This window comes from Colobus angolensis, unplaced genomic scaffold, assembly GCF_000951035.1.
Source record: "Colobus angolensis palliatus isolate OR3802 unplaced genomic scaffold, Cang.pa_1.0 Scaffold48, whole genome shotgun sequence".
Classification (NCBI taxonomy): Eukaryota; Metazoa; Chordata; class Mammalia; order Primates; family Cercopithecidae; genus Colobus; species Colobus angolensis.
Genome location: NW_012118265.1, coordinates 2,102,559 through 2,118,760, shown reverse-complemented (window position 1 = coordinate 2,118,760; position 16,202 = coordinate 2,102,559). Strand labels below are relative to the sequence as shown.

General features: G+C 37.2%; 1 protein-coding gene across 5 annotated transcripts in view; it reads right to left on the bottom strand.

Moving 5' to 3' along the window:
- AGTR1 (angiotensin II receptor, type 1) overlaps positions 1 to 16,202 on the bottom strand; it is a 35,919-nt gene that overhangs the window by 6,506 nt on the left and 13,211 nt on the right. The window contains exons 1-2 of one of the 5 annotated variants that reach the window (XM_011958919.1): positions 6,208 to 6,616; positions 5,402 to 5,525 (exon numbers count right to left, since the gene is read on the bottom strand). The exons of 1 other annotated variant lie outside the window; for it this stretch is intronic. Coding sequence is in view for 2 of the 4 variants with exons in the window: in XM_011958915.1 (XP_011814305.1) it covers positions 6,479 to 6,536 (58 nt within the window). In the remaining 2 variants the exon portion in view is untranslated. Of the gene's footprint in view, positions 1 to 5,401; positions 5,526 to 6,207; positions 6,617 to 16,202 lie in introns of those variants that run through there. 3 more of the 5 variants (XM_011958917.1, XM_011958915.1, XM_011958916.1) reach the window with 3 other exon arrangements.

The following is a 16,202-nucleotide window of genomic DNA, read 5'->3' as shown; positions in this document are numbered from 1 at the left end:
CAAACATTGACTCAGAACAGCCATGGGTTAAGAAAACATGAGAGTAAAGAAAAATGTTTATCATAGGTAAGTTCCTTCCGTTGCCATTAAAAGTCTAAAAATTCCAGGCTGCTGTTCTTTTGAAGTATGAGTGAAAAATAATCTTAAGCAGCTGAATAAATTTGCTGTGAGTCAGGTGGGAACCTAAGTCTGTGGCAAACATAGGTGTTGGCTCATTGTGGCCAAACCACATTTATTTAACAATTGCTTTTGTAAGAGTTACCTTACATCCTTCGACAGCTTTCCTGGTTCTTAAAGCATAAGAACGAAGATTTTCTTTCCTTTTTTTATTGTAAGAATGCTTTCCCAAGACTTTTGATTAGAATATTAATACCTTCTTAAGCTTTTAGGCAAGCCAAAACCAATCTAATTAAATTGTTCGTTACAAGCTCTTTTTAAAACTAGTTTGCAATCTAAAGAAAAAAAATTCCCCATAGTGTCCTATGATAATAAAGAGAGAACTGAAAGACCAAGTAATTATATTTTGGAATAATCTTCTATCAAAGTATCTCTCTCAAGCATCAAAAAGAGTAGGCCAATGTTTGTAAGCCATTTGCTTATAGTGCTGGACAGCTCAATAAACCATCCTGTTCAATAAACTATTGTCTTTATTGTTCCTATTTTATAATTCAGACATAGAAAACAACTGTTTCTGCTCTTATATTGCTTCTCCTGCCCCCATCTGCCAAATAAGGCCACAGGAAATAACTGTTAGGTATTCACTTGTGAATTCATTGACTCATAGAAATTGGCACTAATATTTTTAGGGTTTTTACTCATTTCTTTTTCAGATCTACTTGTTCTTATTTCTTAGCCCTCTGTTCCTATTTTACGAACTCTACTTCTTCTTTTATTTTCCTTAACATTTTCAATATCTGTCTGTTAAGAGCCCCTACCCAATTGCTTTACTATTTATAGTTCCTCCGGTATAAATTCTATTTATTGCACCTATGGACACTGTTTCTTGATAATGGACTTTCGCTTAGGTTTTGTAATCTTTGACTGTGTTCATTTTTGGTGAGAATTAACTTGCTTGGGAAGACTGAGTGTCTGGATGATGGTAGCTTGTGAAACTTCAGCTTGGGGGTACAGCACCCCCTTGATCTGGAAGAGTTTTTAATGCTCATTTCTGAGCTTAGTTTTCAACCTTATATATATATATATATATATTTGCAGATACTATATATTTGTAGTATTTAGTAGTTTAGTATCTATACCACTCTCAAATTCTGTCTGGTCTTCAGAAGTTTTCTAGTCTTTCATCATGAATAGGCAATGATTTTTCAGTTCCTTTAATCGGGAAACACAGCTTAAATTGCCTTCAGTACATGTGCCTGGTGGTCCTGACTTTCACACTGCCAAAGTCACTGGAACTTTATCTCAGCTGTGTATCTAGTGTTAGTCTTGATCTGGCCCAATGTGGTCTTAACTTTTATTGAAAGCTGTGATCTGGCATTTTGTATTTAAGGCAGGAAGGGCAGTTTCCATGCCTGCTTCATCCATTTCATCTCTACTGAGGTTGCCCTACATGTTATTTGAAGGTGATTAATTTCCAAATAAGTTGCTTAAACCTAATAGCTTTGGATTATAGTCATGGCTTTTGATGAAGTATTTGAGCCTTTACAGGTTATATTTACCTCCATACGGGAATCCTGGCAGCCACGAAGAGGTAAGCATGGCAGACCACCTGGCACCATGGGGCAAGAGACAAGTATTGCTTTTAAGTCAGATACATGGGAGAATGCCATGCTCTTGGTTGGTAATCCTAGCCTAACTTCATGTTAAATGATTTATTTGGAGATGATTTTGTCCACCCCTGCAATTTCTGAGTGAATAGTTCTCAATGCAAAACATTTTATTAAAACTACTAATATCATTCTAATTAAGTACTTAAGATCCAATCTCCTCAAACTTAATAAATGACTTTCTGATATGTGTACATGGTAAATAGTGACTTCTGGTCCTCTTCCCAAGTCAATATCATCCACTGTCGTCTGACCTCACAAGAAATAAAAACAAGGCAAGCTGCTTTATTAATTCTGCATGTACCAATTGTGACTAACTGTAGAGACAGTGGTTACATGTTCCATCACATCCAACTAGCCCTCCCCTTTGTTTCATCCAAAATAACTAAGAACCCAAAGAACCCAGTTTTATGAAAGGAAATTCAGAAACTTTATCATTTATAATAAAATGTATATTCAGGATATGAATTACAATGAAAGTAAAATGTTAATCCCACATTTTAGCTTCTTGGGAATTATTCAAGACTACCGCCTGATAATGAAACTCTAAACTACAATTAAACTTCTCTAAACTCTAAAAGTTCCTACTTACTATAAATTAAACAACTCAGTTGTGATGAATGTCCCAATCCCTCCCACCCATATCACTATCCCAAATTCTTAGCTGTTTTTGTTGTTTTTATTTTATTCCAAAAAGTAAAGAGAAACAGGTACCAATGAAAGATACATGATCAAGTCTAATTCACATGCTTTAAACATCTTCCTTCGACATGTTGGTGTTAGTAGAAAATACTCTTATGTTAAATATGAAAGGCCATGAATGGCTTTCCAGGGTGTCTGGAGAGAGGAGACTCCAGAGACTAGGAGAAAAAGAAAATAAAACCTAACTTGGAAGAAGGCCTGTAAGTAAATGAACCCCTGTCCTCTTACACTTCTAAATTCTTCAAACTTATAGACTCAGAATTTTCTCACAAGAATTATCGCCACATTTCAATGGATTAGTATCTCCGCCATCATGGAGAGGAAACATCATTTTCAATAATATGGCTCTTGGAGACTACTCACAAGCTTTTCTTTTCAACAGAGAAAAGGGCAGCACCAATGTGGGCTTAGTCAATAACAGTTGCTTCATCCAGCTTCTGAGCAAAACCACAGATTTTGTATATGACGCCACCTCACTTTTATTTCTCTGAAACTTTAATTCAGCAGCAGCAACTGTTTATCTCATTTCAAATTCCATTTTAAGGGGCGTGAGGAAAGTTATTGGGCAGGAAAAGAGGTACTAATTAATTTGCACCCTTAAGAAATTATGATAATATTAGAGAATTTATATGTATTATGAGTTTTATGTTAGGGTTATTGGCCACATGACAATTCATTTTAGATTAAAGCTTAGCCGGGCGCGGTGGCTCAAGCCTGTAATCCCAGCACTTTGGGAGGCCCAGACGGGCGGATCACGAGGTCAGGAGATCGAGACCATCCTGGCTAACACGGTGAAACCCCGTCTCTACTAAAAATACAAAAAAAAAACTAGCCGGGCGAGTTGGCGGGCGCCTGTAGTCCCAGCTACTCGGGAGGCTGAGGCAGGAGAATGGCGTAAACCCAGGAGGCGGAGCTTGCAGTGAGCTGAGACCCGGCCACTGCACTCCACTCCAGCCTGGGCGGCAAAGCGAGACTCCATCTCAAAAAAAAAAAAAAAAAAAAAGCTTTTAACATGATACAAGCCACATAACCATAAATTTTAAATGAAGCTAGAATATTCGATATACTGTACATGTTTCTCCAAATTGTTCAATGTTCTGATTGCAGAAGAAATATTCTTTAATGATAGTCTGCAAATTGGTGGAAAATGTGGGAGCAGACTGACGTTTTAATTTTAGCTTTCCCACTCACTAGCTGGGTGACCCTGAAACAGTCATTTAGCTTCCCTAGACCCCTGTATCCTCAGGGAGTTGGTTATACTCTTAAAAAATTTCCGAGGCATGAACTTTTATAATCCTTCCTTTGAATAGGTATGCATCTTTTGAAGAGAAGGGCAAAATTGCTTGACAAGTAGAATAATAACAATTTCAAGAATTATAACAAGGCAGTTGATTAATGCTATCATATATTGTTAAATCAACTATCTATATAGATATTTTTAATCCCACACTGATTTAATAATATTCTATATTAAACACAAGAACTTTTTGTATTAAAACAACAAGGTGAAAAAAATTTACTGTTTACTCAAGATGAATAAAGAAACTCAACATAAGATGATCATCATCACAGGTTTTGTTTTCTTTCTTTTAAAAAATTAACTATTACTCAAAGAAATATTTTCCAGGCACATTTGGATAGCTGGTTGTGGTCCTAGACTAATGAGGTCAATATTACGAGTTTGGGCCCTATCTGGACTAGTTTGTTTCATTCCATTTATGGCCAAAAGCTGTAAGCCTTTCAGACATCCCTTATGTTATTTATTGACACTACCAGGTCAAACAATACAGTTTGGAACATGGTTGAAAATCAAAACTAAAAGCTTGCCATGAAGTTAGAGAGTTAAGATTATATGGTCCTGTGAAGAGGGGAGCACAATGTGACACTGTTAAAATATCATAGAAAATCAACCTATTCTCAAATTCTTTGTAAGAAAATACAGCTTTTTAAAGTTTAGCAATTAGTTAATGTGGTCTAATTGCCCAGATAAAAACACAGAGGTGAGGGCAGAGTATTATAAGAGAACTTCAAGAGAAGGTTTCAACATTCTGAAGAGTTAAAGGGCCTCTGTTCTAAGAAAACTAAAGCTGTAAGGGTCATGTTTATTTGATTTTATCACATAGTTTCCTTTTCTTCAAACACGGTTTTGTATGCATTATAGTTCTTTACTTTTTATTTATTTATTTATTTTTTAACATAAAAATGCTGTAAAAATTGAGGAATAGCAGAACAGCCTGGAAGAGAAAGCACTAGACTGCTGTCCTGGCAAAGAGTCTGCTCTGCCATAACTGGCAACACAATCTAATATTTCACTTTGTTTTCCTTCAAATATTACAAGATATTTAGAATGGGAATACCAACACCTGTTCTCACCTCTATTTCATGGACTGCTAAAAATAAAAAGTAAGTTCTTTGGAAGACATAAAAGCATTTTAAAAATGTAATTGTTCTATAATATAAGGGTAAGTAAAATGAATTAAATAAAGCTTAGACTTTCAAAATATTACTAAATTTTTTTATTTGGAAGTTCAGCAGAAATATTTTTCATTATTACAATAATGCTTCTTTTTTTTTTTTTTTTTTTTGAGACGGAGTCTGGCTCTGTCTCCCGGGCTGGAGTGCAGTGGCCGGATCTCAGCTCACTGCAAGCTCCGCCTCCCGGGTTCACGCCATTCTCCTGCCTCAGCCTCCCGAGTAGCTGGGACTGCAGGCGCCCGCCACCTCACCCGGCTAATTTTTTGTATTTTTTAGTAGAGACGGGGTTTCACCGGGTTAGCCAGGATGGATAATAATGCTTCTATTTGAAGAATTATAACAAGGCACTTGCTTACCCCTGAAAGAAAAGTAAAATAGTAGATACTGGATTGCTTCTACATTTAATACTTGTGGCAGCAAATGTTTGGGTACAAACTGACCCCTTAGGGCAAATCTGATCAATGTATATATTTTCTTTAGTCCTCAGAGTATTATAGCTTTTGGGACTTGAATTTTCTGTAGTTCACTAATATCCCCTCTATTTTATGGTTCTGTAGTTCAGTGCTGTTCAAAAGAAATAGAAAGTGAGACACATATATAATTGTAATTTTTCTATTAAAAACATTTAAAGTGTAAAAAGAAACAGGTAAAATTAATTTTGATAAAATATTTAATCCAGTATATCCAAACTATTGTCATTTCAACATGTAATCCATATAAAATTATTAAGATATTTCACAGTTTTTGTACTATGTCTTCAAAACCCAGGGTATAATGTATGCTTCCAGGACACCTCAGTTACACTAGCCACGTTTCAAGTGCTCATCACTCCGGGGCTGGCTGCTGTATTGGAAGCACAGTGTAGGTGCTTTTACTCACAGAAGTCCCCTAGTTGGCCCCTCTAGCAATAGTTCTGAAAGTGTGGTCCCTGAAACAACAACATCAGCATCACCCAGGAATTTGTTAGAGATGCAAATCTCTGGCCTCACCACAGACCTACTGAGTCAAAAACTCTGTGGGTGGAGTTCAGCAAGCTGTGTTTAATGAGCCCTCCAGGTAATTCTGATACACACTAATATTTGAAAAGCACTGCCCTGTAGGCAACTTAATTTGCAACTCTGGCTTAAATGCTGATAATCCTGATTAACAGGCAAAACCAAATCCAACAAACAACAAAAGTACCCTCAGCTAAAATGTTTTCACTTAATGTTTATGAAGCATCGAAAACTGAATATGAGAAACTTACTCATTAAACTGCATATTTCTATTACACATTCAGGACTGGCGTAAAGTGTGCCCAGCAGGATGTCATCTAGTAAAATCCCCTTTGCACCTGCTCACAGATATCTGAAATTCCTATAATTCAGGTAGGGTGGAATACCCACCTTCATACCTTCTCAGGCAGAACTAAGATCTACCTGAGATGAAACACAATGGCTCAGGTGAGAACCAGAGTTAAGACAGTGGGAAGAGCATAGCGATGGGAGCCAAAAGTTCTCAATCAAGCACATGATTACCTCCTATGACCTGTGGAGCCTTTGGCCTGTCACTTGACTTGTGAGTCACTATGTTCATCTGGAAAATGATGATGATAATAATAATGTTCATGATGAGGATGATGAAGTAGCAAGCATGTGTCCAGTTTGGTGCAAAACATTGCTGGAAACACCGAATGAGATCATGGGTCTGGAGGTGCTCTGAGACCCTAGAGCTTTGGGACTTTTGTGGGTGTTATTAGGTTCACACTGTGGTGTAAATGACTAATTTTTTTTTTTTCCGTGAGCAAATCTGGATAAGAGAAATTGGGAAACTGCACGTGGTGCTAGAAGTGGAAGAAACTAAAGTAGGAGCAAGGGGTGGAAAGACTCAGAGAGGGGAGGCTGAAAGGCACTGCTGAGAGGCTGCTTGGACCAGACTGTTTTGCCAGCTCTGAGAATTCCTTTTGAGTATTACATAATTTTTAAACATAAATTACAGTGATATTACATCACTGTAATAAAAATATTTAGACCATTCTATCTACTATTATCTACCACTCCATTTCTTTTCTATGTTAGGCTACTTGTGTTTTCTAATTAAATAGCCTGTGATAAGAGACACCGATGCCAGGCCAATAAAAGGTAAACAACACTTTGCCAACTGAAAAATAAGATGAGCTACTGATGACTGCTGCTTCCTGTGAAAACTTCATTAGCAATAAATGAGTTACCAGATGTCACACATCAGATTTGAAATTAAAATATATTCCCAGTAGTTGTGTGCTGTCTGAGCAGAAGTTAAAAATGAACTCTTTCCAAGAGAATTACATAAAATAATGCACCGGTTTTTGCCTTCTGATTGTTTGTTCCTCCTCTAAATGTAAAATAAAATGCACCTCCTGGGTTGTGAAGTGGAAATCTAGCATTTCTGCATAGAAGGCTATGTAGGGAAGTGGCACATTACTCATATAGCAGTAACTCCTTAACGACAGGAGAATTTTTTTAACATCCTGTGCCATACCAAGACCATCATCTCCTCTTGTTTTTAACTTTGCCATTGCAAATTCTCCTTTTCTTACCTTCACATTCAGCATGTGACTTCTGCTTTTATTACCAGCAATAAAACTGTTTGAGTCAGAAACTGTCAATGTTGACTCCACTCGTCCTGAATGCTGCTACAACAACCCTGTTAGTGCTTTTCTTTCTTCAGGAGATACTGAAACTCTCCTCTGGTTCTTCCAGCTAGCTAAGCTGAGGCTCTTGTTCTCAAAGTTACAAGTCTCCAATCCAAAAGTAATTGTGGTCAGGGAAGGAACCCCACAGCAGGAAATAGAAGAATACAATTTCATTTGAGCCAGCAGAAATTTCAGATAAGCCAGTGTGATAGAAATATCTAACACTCTCTAGTTTTTATAAACAAATAATTTTGGCTGAACTTCTTCAGCCCAGTTCCTTTGCACTTCCAAAATTTTTGCGGTTACTAGTTCCAGCTGAAGATCATGGTCACTTGAAATCATTTATTTTTTTCTCCTCAGTTAATTTTGGTTCTTATCTCCTGCCAGATAGGTGAAGCTTATAAATCAAATTAAGAGGGTAAAAGTGAATTATCATTCTCAATCCACCTCTTGGAGAAATATTTACATGGAACTTCTCTCTATATAGAAATTCCCTGAAGCATCTAACAGTTTATTTCTGGATCATTAACTACTCATCAGATGCTGGGGATGTGGAAGGTGCTGGCCTTTGGCTTTCACAAGGAAGATGGAGCATTTTTTAGATGATTTCTATCAATGGGGAAAATGTCAATTCAATCTTTTCAGCTTCATAACTTTAGCACAAAATGACATACAAGTGTTTAAGTTTTTTTTAATGTACCATTATTTTATACTTCTTTTTGTTTCTGCTGATTAATAGAAAGGACTTATAATAGTGGCTTAATATTAGCAATAGTAACACTGATCACTTATTATTAATTGGATGCTTACTATGTGCCAATTGTTGCATTAATTGCTTTCATTTCTACAAGAGATTTACGAGGGAAGGCATCATTATTCCCATTTCTCAGGTGAAGAAACAGGAATAGAGAGCAGGTCCTTACATTTTTGACATTCTGTAAGTAATGGTTTAAGGCTGTATTATTATTATTTTTATTTTTTGGTATGGTCATCTCTTCATACTCCAGTCTCGTGCATCTCAATCAGAGTGATTTTGTACTCCAGGGATATTTGGCAGTGTCTGGAGACGTTTTTGACTTTCCCAGTGTGGGAGAAGGAGATGGGGGGGTATTACTAGCATCTAGCAGGCAGATAAGTGATACTGCTAACCATTTTACAATGCATGAGACAGGCTCCCACACCAAAGAATTATCTAATCCAAAATGTCAATAGTATTGCTACTGAAAAACCCTGCTCTGGTCCCTAGTTTTTGTTTAAACCTTTGATAATTTGTATCTCTCACCTTTTATGGAATACATTAACTGTACTGAATTTTATTGGAGGCTTTTATTTCATGCATTGTATCTTCCCAGGAAAACTACAGATCCCTCACAAAAGATAACATCCTATTGGATAACCAAAGTCTAAAGCTGTGTTGGGTGCTTAGTGAGAGCTCTCAAACAGGGAGTTTACTAAATATCTGCTGTGTTAGATCATTCTAGAAATTATCCTCCATAAGCATTTTTCATAACTTCAGGATTCTGCACAGATAGAGCTGAAGAGGGAATTTGAGCTCAGATTCATCATTAGGGTTTCAAGAGATTGATGGATGTTGTAGTGGCCCCAAGGTCTGCACTGAAGGGAGGAAGCCACCTAGTCCGGAAGTCAAACCCTGCCCTCTTGTGGTATCACTGCCATAGACACTTCAGGGAATCTGGCGGAGGGTCAGAGGCCATTGATCTGTATCCTTCCGGTCTGAACTGACTGCAATATTTAAGTGTAAATTCAGCTGTGCATTCACATTAGGCCTGTTCTTCTTTGTGGAACAGTACATTAAATATAACATGTAATCAAGGCTTTCATTAGAAACCAAGTAGAGACAAGCGAGAAAGACAGAGGACAAACATACCATACCTAGTTACAAACGTTACTTTCTGGAAGTTTGACAATCAGAGAGTTTCACTTACTTAGCTTGATTCTCTGTTACTTGCCTTCTCTACAAAACTGCTTTTCTGACCAATAAAGGCATGGAGTAGTTTTTGTAAGCAAGGAGAAACAATTCAGCAAAACAGCTTTGTAAGGAACAACATTAATAGACATCTATGCCCAAAATTTGATGCCTGTGGTATTTTCCGTACAAATGTCTTATAGGCTAGTTCAAGGAGAAAAGTACCATAAAGTTTGAAAGACCAGCTAAATCAGTGGAAATTATACTCTCCCCATTTCCCATTAAGAATTCTATTCTCTTACTATGAAAACACCACTGTTCTTTCTTATCTCAGAGTGCAGGCTTTTCTGTATACTGATGCCAAATGGGTAACATTTTAGTGAGACATTTGAAGTTGTGATATGCAACTCGGTGGGGGACAAACAAGGTCATTTAAAAGGTCTCTTCATTGAGAACATCAGAGTTTTCAAAAGATGCACACAGCCTTTCCTGGATAATTGGGGGTAAATGAAGAAAAAGCCCATAAACTACAAAAATTAAAAAAAAATTCAGATGGAAACACTCAGAATTAAGAGTGAAAAAATATTATGAATGCTGATGCTAAATCTTAATACATAAAACCAAAGGAAATGAGTAAAAGAGCAAAGTAACTTAGGAAGCTGATGAACATAAATCAGTTGACTGCAGGCCAGGCACTCTGGCTCATGTCTGTAATCCCAACACTTTCTGAGGCCAAGGTGGGCAGATCACAAGGTCAGGAGCTCGAGACCAGTGTGGCCAGCATGGTAAAACCCTGTCTCTACTAAAAAACAAAAATTAGCCAGGCATGGTGGCGTGCACCTGTAGTCCCAGCTACTCGAGAGACTGATGTAGGAGAATCGCTTGAACCCAGGAGGTGGAAGTTGCAGTGAGTTGAGATCACACCACTGCACTCCAGCCTGGGCAACAGAGCGAGACTCCATCTAAAAAAAAAAAAAAATCAGTTGACTACAGGATTTAGGATTTAGCAAGGGAAAAAAGAAACTTAGAACTAGAATTTGGGGATTCTTCTTTGCTTCTCTAGAAATTGAGATCTTGGACAAATCATTAAATCTTCACTGAACTTTGATCTGACAAATGGAAATGATATTAATACTATGAAGCCTCTACCTTGCCCTTGGAAGAGTGTTTTAAGATTATGTGTACAAAATAATTTCTTCAAAAGACAGTATATATTATATCCATTCAGTAAGAATACACTAGATACAATAAAAAACAAGTTTACTAAATAGTTGAAGTGCAAAGCTAATTTATAGACCAAGAGATATATATTCAGCACCTAGAATCTTAAAAAGGAACATTAATTTAATTAGTGTTAGCAGAGTCTATTATCTGGCTGGCCTCATAAGAAACAAACTAACCTTTGCAGTCTCACAGGTCAGGGTTAAGGACCTGTCTCTGGCCCGGTGTGGTGGCTCATGCCTGTAATGCCAGCACTTTGGGAGGCCGAGACAGGTGGATCACTAGAGGTCAAGAGTTTGAGGCCAGTCTGGCCAACATGGTGAAACCGTGTCTCTACTAAAAATACAAAAATTAGCGGGGCGTGGTGGCAGATGTCTGTAATCCCAGCTACTTGGGAGGCTGAGGCAGGAGAATTGCTTGAACCTGGTAGGAGGCGAAGGTTGCAGTGAGCCAAGATCGTGCCACTGCACTCCAGCCTGGGCAACAGAATGAGACTCTGTCACAAAAACAATACAAAACAAAAAGAACCTGTCTCCATCTCTAACTAACTGTATAACTGTCCAATTTTTTCACCCTCTTTGAGCCTTAGTCTCCTCATCTTTAAAATGGGATTAAAAACAGACTCTATGCTGTTAACATAAGGTTTAAATAAAAGTTGGGTGGGGGAATTGCCGTATATTACATAATAAATATTGTTACTATCATTATAAATACTTTCAATATGTATTCATATGTCCTCATACATATACTAAGTAAATTGCTTCATAAAATTTTACTTTACAGATGCAATTTGTTGCATTATTATACATGGCCAAGAAATTGATTAGAATGAGATTAGAAGCCCTAATAATACAATAATATATAATGATACAATTTGTTATTAATCCCATAAAGCAATTTAAAAAATTACTTTTGGGGAAGAAGTGAAAGAATAAACACATAAAGTGCAGATGACTTTAAGTTAACTTTACGATGGAGGAAGAAAACATATCACACTATAGACCTTTGGTTGGTGAATCAAATCTCAACTAATTAAATGACAGAAACTTTTTTCAAAATGCAGGATTCAGAGAAAAATTTTGTTGCCTACAGCTCCCCTAGTATTCATATAAGTCTCTTCTGTGAATTATCTGACTTAACATGTGGTAATTGTTGTTTTTTAATAGGATTTCATGAGTTCACTTTCTAATAATTATACAACACTGTATTGTTTCTGGTAATAACATTTTTGGTATTACTTTATTACTATATAAAATAATGGAAAAACAAATTAGGCTAAATATTTTTTGTACTCAGTATAGAGCAGGCAGATTTGTGAAGTTCATTAGGACTTTGTGAGAATAACATAATATGCTAATAATTTTGGATATTTTGATATGAAAAAGATTCCAATTCAGAGAAAATACATTTTTGGAATCAGTCTATTCCAGTAGCTATAGATGTATAAATAAATCAATGATCAGCTTAGAGGCATTCACTAGATAAATTACATGGTGTCTTTATATCTTATCAGAAACTAGTATGTTCTCTTTACATAAAAAGTCATTCTTCAACTTACGGACTTTTGGTTTAGGTTTGGAGGGTAGCTTTATCTCCTTGAGTCAGGAAGTCACAAAAATGTCTGCTATAGAAAGAAATTTATGGGTCGAATTTATTTATTTTCTTCTTCAGAGAAATACAAGAATATATGTATGCCCTTTGTCTGGTAAACATACACAATTACTATATTATCAAAGATGTTTTGGTTGTCAGGTTATCCAGGTAAAGTCTATTTTAACCTAAAATGTGGTTGAACTACTGTCCTCTACAGTCTTTTGTTTTCCTTGTAAGTCAGAGATTCATAAGAGATTCCTTGTAAGTCAGAGATTCATAGCATTGTATTGTTGTTATGGTCTCTAGACATTCCATATTCAAATACATATATAGGCCAGGAGAAATAGCTGAAGTGGACATGGTGGTGAATGGAGGGCCCTCCCCCTTTCTTGGAGGGGGACCAAAGGGTCACTTCTCAGCTATAGTCAATTGTGCCAATTGTAATGAGGTGGGGGAAAACAGCTAACTTTAAAATATAAACTTAAAATTTCAAATTTCATGTGAAATATCCTATTTTAAAATGTTTTCTCTCTCTATATATATATATACCCAACACTGTGGAACCTAACAGAACTCTTCTGCAGATTAGATTTAGTTAAAAAGGCTGCCAATTTTGAAACTTAGGATCCAGGCCAACCATCTCATTTTAGAACTAAGAAGAGACTCCAAGCCCCAGAAAGATGGTGCAGACCCTCATTCCAATGTTTTAACTAGACTGAAGACTTGAAGTATGTTTCTGTTTATTAGACATTTCCCCTTCCATTCTACATTTAGCAATTCATGGCTGAATAGTTGGAGGTTATGGGAAAACACAGAGATGTGATGAGACGAGGCTACTGTCTACCTTGATCTCACACAGCCAGCCTGCACAGTCTGCACTGCGTGAGATGAACCTAACCCAGTCTGAGAAAGCTTTCAGAACGGCAGCCTGAACTTCACCCCTATCCCTCATTGTTCTTGCTAGCAACTTATTTTTCCCTTTTCATTTTTTCTAGCCTGTGAAGCATACTGTTACGTCTCTCAGAGATGTTGCTGCTCTAAAGTGCTCCAAAGTGATGTCTCTATGTGAGTGAATGCAGAACAGAATCCATGATTTTGTTCTTCCTGCATACTATTTTGACATTTACTTGACAAATATTATCTAGTGTTCAAAAGGTCATCAGTAGTGAAAGGAACTGAAGCTATTTCATAGAGCCACACTCATTCAATGGCCCTGGCTATATGACTGGTGAGAAGTTTACATTTCAAAATATTTTAAATAAATACTGAAAATATTTATTTTTAAATAGCTCTTGTCAAGTGTTTCTGAAGTGAACACTGCTACAAGTATGAAATTATCTGTACATTTATGTTTTAAGGCTACATTTGTATTTTTGATACTAATGTATTTTCTAAATACATTCACTGCAGATTTGGGAACACACACACACACACACACACACACACACACACAAAGTGCATGAAGAGAACATATTGCTACACTGACTGAGGGAGTTACACAGGACTAATCCTTGATGAATATGGAGTGTTTCTGATTAATAGTAACACTTGGCTAGTGCATTCATTGTTTGGGATTCTATCCCGAATAAAACTTCCTGGACAAGCAAGTTGATTTTTCAGATTTATTGAAAAATAGTTTAATTCTCATGAGCATATTTCAAACTCTGTACAAGCACAACATGGACATGTATACTTTGCTTAATTGCTTGGCTGGCTGGAAGAACATAGTTCACGATTTCGTACACAGCTCCTTAGATATGAAGCATTGGGAGCTGCAAAAATGCTGACTTCCTTTTCAACTGTATTTCATGTGAAGAGATAACATGTCATGATTTTTAACTAGAGTTTTGGGGTGAGTCAGAAAACAGAGATGGAAAATGGTGGTCTGATGATGCAAACTCTTGTAACTGACTCAGAAGGTGTCATGTTGAGGACTGCTGATGGCTTGATGGCTACCTCGTGAGGGGGTTCAGTCTAGAGTGGAGTATCAGTGCATGAAGGGAGTGGAATCTGCTCCAGGCCAGCAGGGACCAGAGTGAGATGAGAAAGGGACTATAGAGTGGCACCCTCCCACCACTTCTTAGAATGAAGGACTTTTTCTGAGAGTTCAGCATTAAGAAAGTATTAAGCATGAAGTATTCAGCTGCTGGGAGGAAACTCAGTGTCCAGGGAAGAATGTTGTGGGGGATGTGAAACAAATGTAGTCTGAGCATCTGAAGTCCCAGTTTAAGTTTTCATCTCAGACGTTGTAGTTTTCATCTCTAGAAGTTCAATTTCAGTCTTTTTTAAAATAATATCTCCCATGTCTTTAATATGTTCAAACTTCCATCAAGCATTTTGAACATATGAAATAGTCATAATAACCATTTAATGTCATAGTGTAATAATCCTATCATCTGTGTCATTACTGACTGGGTCTGTTTCTATTCATTTTTTTTCTTTTTATGGGTTGTACTTTCTAGCTTCTTTGCATGCCTGGTGATTTTATAATGGATGCTAAACATTGTGAATTTTACTTTGTTGGATATTGGATGCTTTTGTATTCCTACAAAAATTCTCCATCTGTTTTCTGAAAAGCAGTTGAGTTACTTGCAAATAATTTAATTCTTTTGAGTCTGACTTTTAAGGTTTCTTAGGTGGGACCAGAGCAGCAATTAGTCTAGGGCTAAATTTTTCCCATTCCTGAGGCAAGAACCTAATGAGTATGCTACCCTGATGCTCCGTGAATTATGAGACTTTCCACTGTGGCTGGTGGAAATAGGAACTGTTTTCTAGCTCTTGATGACCTCTGGGCTTGTTCTCTCTAATATGTTTGGGTGATTATTTACCCACATGCACTGAAGCACAAGGGGTACCCTTTGCAGATCTCTGGGTTCTCTGTGCAGCTCTCAACTCTCTGGTACTCTGAACTCTAGCCTCCTTGGCCTCTCTGGACTCCCAGCTCCATTTCCTCAACTCAGGAAGGACCCCGAGTTCCACCTGGGTGTACCATCCCTGTATCATGCCTACAAACTCCCTCCAGGCAGTGGGCTGGGACAATCCCAGGTCATTTGTTTCCTATCCTCCAGGGATCACTGCCCTTTGTTATCTGATGTCCACTCTCTTGAAAATCATTGTTTCATATGTATGTCCAGTTTTTAAAATTGTTTTAGACGGGGAGGTAAATCTAGTCCCTGTTATTCCATCTTGGCTGGAAGCAGAAGTCTCTGGGTTTGAGTTTTGCTACTACATCTTACATGCTACTTGATTTTAGAAGAACTACTCAGCCTCATCCTCCTCTCTGCCCATTTATGAAGTGGGGATAATACTGCAACAATTAATCAATGGAGTCATATAGGGGAAAACATGTTATAGTCTAGATGATTAGGCAAAGGAACACTCATACACTGAGAGTGGGCTTTTACCAAAAGGACTGAAGCTGAACGAACCTACTCTCTCCTGGACAAGATCACCTGAGCCCTTTTTTCTTGACCACACAGGGATAACTACCTTCTTTGTTGCACTCTAGCTAGTTAATGACCTTGTCCTTTTACCTTTCTGAACCTGCTGGCAAAGACCTTATAGGACAAATAGACAACTCACCTCCTCCCAGAACCCATGAGGCAAAAACCAAGCTTATCTGAAATGTTTTGCCAAAGCTATACCTACACAGGATTATAGTACCACCAACAAATTCTGTGTGATTTATAGTAATCAAAAGCTCATTTTTTCTATTTACACCTTAATTTAAAATAATCATTTTCACTAAACTGTGAAGTAGAATGAATAAAACTATTAATTGAGAACATCTGCCCACAATTATAAATATATGGAATTCACTTAGTTATAATCAGTACATTAACATTTG